The 6,447-nt window shown below is 55.8% G+C and overlaps 2 protein-coding genes across 2 annotated transcripts; one reads left to right on the top strand and one right to left on the bottom strand.

The window, feature by feature from the left end:
* POSPLADRAFT_1042061 (hypothetical protein) lies at positions 1–629 on the top strand (the record flags this gene model as incomplete). Its single annotated transcript, XM_024478026.1, has 2 exons — positions 1–508; positions 560–629. A coding segment is annotated over one exon (330 nt), but the record flags the coding sequence as incomplete, so codon positions are not given.
* Positions 630–1,789: 1,160 nt separating this feature from the next.
* On the bottom strand, positions 1,790–6,447 carry POSPLADRAFT_1161406 (hypothetical protein; the record flags this gene model as incomplete). Its single annotated transcript, XM_024487674.1, has 10 exons — positions 1,790–2,274; positions 2,326–3,913; positions 3,968–4,095; positions 4,193–4,394; positions 4,446–4,818; positions 4,870–5,060; positions 5,534–5,712; positions 5,956–6,002; positions 6,061–6,236; positions 6,289–6,405. Coding segments are annotated over 10 exons (3,486 nt in total), but the record flags the coding sequence as incomplete, so codon positions are not given.

Here is a 6,447-nt window from a genome sequence, read left to right as displayed (position 1 = left end):
CATCAACTACACTCGCGCACCGAGTTCGTTCGAGCACTTCGTTTTCAGCGACCTTCCGGAAGGCCCTCTGGGGTACCAGACGCCTGTCCTACCAGAGGTCAGCTGCGACTACGAGAGGGTCTACATCCCGACCCCGAATCCGCCGAGATCGCTTCGAGCCACTCCGAGCAGTGCGCCTAGTCGAGTTGCACCCTCGGTCAATGTGCCGTCTCCCTCGCCGACATCCCCACCCTCGGGCGAGGCCAGCGGATCGGCCCAGGGCGAGAGTACTGAACGCAGAAGACCGAGAAACTATGGAGAACGCGCATTCCAAAGCGCCTTTGCTGCTGCATTGAGGCCTCGCAGGGAGCGGTAGGATAGTCACCGTCCCAAGCGCACCTCAGGCCATCATCCAGTCCTGCAGGACGCGCGTCCACCGATAGTCACCGAGTCTCGACAGGAGCCTACGTTCTCATGTTTGCGCGCTTAGAGCAGCCGGCCATAGGGGAAACACGGCCGTACTCAGAGGGTAAATCGTATCGCTGGTATCTGCATGCTGCATATCTCATGTCCTGCGCAGAGCCCTATGATCAGCAATTGCAGAATCATCCGTCGCTGATTCAACCTCCCTTGTTACGGTGCGCGCCTGTTGTTTGGCAATCGCATAGGATGTCTCACTGGCCTACCTTGCTTTGTCTTTCAAGCTCGACATTGGCTGCAATTCCGCTCTTAGGTCCCCTCTGCATGCTCCCTTCGCCGCTCCACAATATGCCCATCGCGCTCCACATACCCTGTGTGCTCATGACACCCGTCGATCCCCTGTTGCTTACCTTCTAAGAGGATACTTCAGCATCTCAGCTGTAATAGTCTTGTACCGCGTTGCAATCTGTCGTGTCGCGTTGCATATCATCATTGAATTCGTGTGCAATCCTGAAACAGAAAATGGGGGAGTGGATATGAGCTTCGGCAACTGAAACGTATACGCGAGCACCGCATACATGCAAGATATTTGTATACGTGACGGTATTTAGCTGGTTGACATATCTTGGTCGACTCGGAGCATGCATATACGAAGCAAATGTCGAGCAACCAAGAGGAATCTGCGACGACGTTACAGCGCTGACGTCGTCGCTAGGGCCTGAGGCAGTGTATGTACCAAGTCTCACAACCGAAGTCCATTGGAGTCGTGTTCTGGTCAGTGAAGCGCCGCCCTTGTGACAGGAGGTGATGCTCACACGTGACCGTGATGAAATCCGTGAGCATCCGCGTCTCGCGTCGACGCGTTTGGACTATTCAAAATAGAGCCTTGAATACGGCTCCAGTTCTACATTCTCACTTGAACCACCGCTTCAGGCCAATTAGAGTCGCGTCCAAGTACTATGCTCCACCTATAGGATATAATGTACATCCGACTTCCGATATATCAGCCAAATCGAGCCACAGATGGATTGACCAAGGCTGCCATTAGCTGGGGTACTCCCGACAGACGGGCCACGGTACACTCATGCCTCCTGCAGCGCGATTTAGTAGTACCAGACGTCTTGGAAGCGTCTTCGGACGTGTCAATCGCGGCGCTCATATAGCCTGATGGCCAGACCGAGACTGCATAGCCGCCGCACACACGAGAACTTGAAGCTGCAGAAACACTAAAAACAAAATGGGTATATGATTGCCATGTAAGATACATTCGCGCAGGGGTATATAGAATGAATGGTCACTCCAGTAGGCACGCGATCGCATAGGTCTCTATCATAGCGCGCGTCAGTCATCATGTCACTGATACCAGCGCGGTACTCACATTACAATCCATCTAGTGACCACGAGCCCCTCGCCGTCGTCCCGCTGGTCGACCATGCCGCCCGCGGTTCCCAGAGTCTCTGCGGCTGCTCGACGTAATCACATCCGTCTGCATCTTCCGCCGAGGGGCAGCTCGCGCGTCTTCCTCGTCCGCCTGTCTGTCGTCACTGGCCGCATCTTGTGCCGTACTCGGCCCCGTGTTGTTGCTAGCCACGGCAGGTTGCGAGCCTTGCGTACTCGGCAGCTGGAACATGTTCGTGAACAGCGGCTGACTTCCAGTCGATGATGCGGTCAGGGTGCCGAAATGCATGCTGGCTCCTGGATGGCTAGACTGCAAAGGCTGCTCATTGCGCAGTGGTGGCGTGCCTATGCTGAACGTGAACGCCTTGGTCAGTCCACCATGCTGGGTTGGCTTAGCATCGTCCTGTGGAGTTGGAGGCTCACGCGTTGACGGTGCAGGAGTGGCATCAACATGTGAGGGGCTGCAATCGACGGAATCTGTGACAGGATCAGGACATGACACTGACGGCGAGTGTGAAAGGAGCATACCAGGAGACTGTTGCTGCGGAATGAGACGTGGCAGCGAGGAATCGTCAGTGGGCGACGAGCGGACGTCATCATCTGATGCACCGGGGTATCGAAACACATCGTCGGCCTCACCCTGCTGCACTATAAGACTCGATGGACGAGATTCTTCAATCTCCGAGCGACGTTCTCGGTCGATTGATATGAGCGAGGGACACGACGATGATGGCGACGATGGCGACGACGGATAGCGAAACACGTCGTCAGAACCTGTGCCATCGGGTCCAGACAGCTCAGGTATCACGCTGTCCTTGGGTGATTCCATCACTTCCTCAGAAGTGGGCGAGCGAGGCGGATCGTTCAGTCCGGGGGCGTTTGCCGACAATCCCAGGTCGCACTCTTCGTGCGATTCTCCTGGCCCTAGCGATGTGCTGAGAGTGGATGATAAAGGTCCATCGGGTATGCGTTCGTCCTCGTCACCGTGGTCTCCCATCGGTACGTCCACACCTTCTGCGTCGTGTATCCCGGGCTTGCCTTGATCATCCTCCATGGAGGGTTCCGCCTGCTGGGCTGAGGTCGATGCCTCCTTCGGCTGGTCCTGACGATCGGTCGAGACCTGATTGGCGTCGCGGTGTGACTGCTGCTGAAGCTCTCCCGATTTCTCGTCGTCTTCCTCAGCTCCCAATGCGGCTCCCGCATCTGGTCCATCCTGCGCACTCTCATCTCGACGTTCGCCTTCGCTGGAGGAGACCGTGTCTGCCTCGCGCGGGTCCAGCTGTCCTTCGCTCAGACCAGCATCAGCCTCGTCCACCTGTGTCTCCTTGTCGCACATCTCCTTGGCCGTCTTCGCTCCTTGTGCCGGCAGACCCTCCTTCTCCATCCCAGCATGCTCTCTCTCCAGGGCGCCCCGCTTCGCCTCCAGCTTAGCCCGCTCCTCCATAGCACGTGTCCGCTGCGCTGCAATCCTCAGCCGTGCCTCCTCAGCCTCCCTCCGCCTTTCTTCAACCGCTAACCGTTCCTCCTCCACCCGCGTCCGCTCTTCCTTCATCCTCCCCTGTTCTTCCTGCAGGCGTTCACGTCGAGAAGCGATGTCCGACTGCCGCTTCTTCATCCCAGCATACACCGCCTCTAGCTGTCCACGCTGCACCTTCAGCCTCGCCTCCAGCTCCTCGATGTATGCGCGCTGCTCCTCAACACACTCCTCCAGATACGACCGCGCCGCAGGCAGTGTCTCCCGCGCCGCAATGTACCGCGTGCATTGACGCGTCATCTCGTCCACGATCGCACCGCATCGCTTCATGTGCTCCTCGCATGCCTGCTCCGTGTAGGTCGGACACAGCCAGTCGGGGATTGACGCGATTCGAGGAGGGATTTTGGAAGACCCAGATGGGGCACGGCGAGGCGACAGCGGTGTGGTAGAGTCGAGAAGAGGGACCAGGTAAGCACCAGTTGGGTATAGGATGCCTGTGAATTCATGCTGCGATGGAAGTAGCGCGACGAAGGGACCTGTCCAGATGTCGGATTGAGAGGAGGCTGCACTGTTCGACGCGCTTTGGGAACCCGGAGATGCGGCTGCTCCTGCGCTTACGTTGACGATCCGGACGGGAATGCTCTGTGTACGATGATCATTAGCCACTACACTTGTCGCAATGTGAGCAATACCTACGGCGGGTGTGTTGCTCTCAGGCGCCTCCATGTCTTCCGCCTCGGTTTGCATACCGAGTACCGAGTTGACGGTTTCACGGATCTCCTGCGAGTCCTCGACGGCTGGGGTATCTGCAGCGATAGTACACGCTGCATTGGGGAATAGTACCGTTGACGAGGGCATGCATGCTGTGGACAGAACCATGTCAGTCGGCATTGAAGCAACCGGGACGACAATGCATCGCACCTGACAGGAATCCGTGAAAGGCGGATACATATACTCCTGGCCGTGGTCCTTCTGCGTCTGTTGCTGGTTGGTCTCCTGTGATTGACGCAGACACGAGCGACACAGTCGACGAAACACCCACGCCGTCGAGCACGAGCTCTGTGCCCGACTGCGTGGGTGTGCCGCCCTTCAATATGCCCTTGAGCTTGGCAATGGCGTTCGACTGCATACGACAATGAGCCTGTATCATGCACCCCGACCCGTCTGCACTCACTGGTATAAATCGACGAAGGCATCGTAGAGACGGTATCGTCATTGTCGATGTGGCGCGAGCAAAAGCTGCGCCCACAATGCAGGCAACGACAAGGGGTATAACGTGGCTCGTATTGGATTCTTCCGTCGGGGTGATGAAGCCCTCCCGCCAAACAGGTACCGGTCGATCTCTGGACTTGGATGTTGGCCTGCTTCTCGGAGGTAGTGATGTGGATGTGGCAGCGAGCACCGACGACGAAGAAGGCAACGACGATTCTACGGACACGCCGCGCGTAGTGGTGTTCCAAGTAATCGCATCCACAGGAGACATTGTAGCAGACGGTACATATTCGGAAGCCACAGTCGGAGGAGCCACGGGTGAACGACCAGATGCACTGCAAAGACCATGTGAGCATATGCAGTGTATCCATATGAGCATCACTCACAGAAGCGAGTGCGAGACATCACCGGCGATGAGTAGAAGGTGCGGTACGGCCGCGTCGAAGAACAGTCCGATGGATTGTGGCACATAGAGATTGCCGTGCAGCTGCATCTGCACGATCAACGTAAACAGGGCAAGCCCCATTTGGCTGGCTATGCGGAGCCAGAGCATTGCGATTTTTGATTCCTGGAGTATCTGGATAGGGGGTACAGAGCACCGGTGTCAGCCGTATGTTTCCTGTCGCAAAACTCCCCTCCCGCGCTACGACGCCACAGACACTCCTACTGCCGCGCCGAATGGAGGCACAAGGAGCTGGGATATGACATGCAGAGTGCTCACCAGTTATAATGTGTGTTGATTCTGCGCGCGCGCGAGTATGCTTGTCAGAGGGTAGGTGGTGAGTGGATGTCGAGAGCAAGAGGGTGTGCTGCAGACCGTCACCGGCAGGCGGCCTTGTATAAGGAAATCGCGCCGAGCGGAGATCTTATCATGATCTCCGTAGCTTTGACCTGCGAATATCTCGCCTCACGACCCCATTGTCTTGAAATGCATACGAACACAAGAGGCGCGGTTCGAACTCCGCGATCACGACACAAGGCATAGCCTGCCGCACAAATCATGCATGGTACACAGCCTAGATGACGATAGGCACGCTGCCTCGCACACACATACAGCTCACAGCTATGTTTGCTTCCGGCAGGCAAGGCTGGAGTGCAGTCTCGCTTGAACATCGCTATCTGTGGTGTCACGGAGATAAACAGAATCGTTGGCGCCCGACGAGCGCCCAACGGATTCATTTCGGGATCAACGCCGGATGTGGTGGTGGCGGTGGCGGACACGAGGACAGCTGTATGCAACTAACATACGAACGGTGAATGAAGCAAAAGTGTGGCATTGCTGTACCTCAAGTCAAGTCTGTCTGGTTCTTCGAAGCAATCCATAAAGAAGACATGCACTCCGTAGCTATTTCCCATCTACTGCAAAATCTTTTCCATCCATTTCTCCCAGCCATATCCTATGGGTGCCTCGGTAATGAAGTTTTGCAGTTGCTGAGACGGCGAATTATTACGGCAATCCTCCAACCACTCACGAAGCACTTCCTTTGGGAATCCCATCCGGACGAGTTCTTGAAGTATCCTGCCGACCAGCATTCTCTTAGACTCCTTTCCTGACTTCTTTACATTGAGCAACTCACTCCCAGCCATTATCAATACGTGTCTCATCTTCAACACCCTTTGCGTTCCCAAAGTCGATAAACACGATGGGGAATTTCGCATCGCCTTGTCGGATTATGAGATTCTGCTTCATGAGGTCGCCGTGTATAACTCCTCGCTCGCTCATGTCGAGAGCCGTAGAGAGAGCATATTCAGCCTTCCGTCAATCACTAAGATATCCGACACCTACAAATCATCAGAATGCTTACCAGCTTCCGCATCTCGTCCTTACTCGACCATATCGAGTCCAGTTGAACGCAGTATCCAAGCATTCCTTCGACATACTCTGTCACAAGTCCATATGCCTCTTCTGGGGGCAGATTAAACTACGAGCTGGCTGTTTGCTTAAGAGACACAGCAGACTTGAC

Source organism: Postia placenta (assembly GCF_002117355.1).
Source record: "Postia placenta MAD-698-R-SB12 unplaced genomic scaffold POSPLAscaffold_62, whole genome shotgun sequence".
In the NCBI taxonomy this organism is placed as follows: Eukaryota; Fungi; Basidiomycota; class Agaricomycetes; order Polyporales; family Adustoporiaceae; genus Rhodonia; species Rhodonia placenta.
The sequence above is the reverse complement of the archived record's forward strand: the minus strand, read 5'-3'. Positions and strand labels throughout refer to the sequence as shown.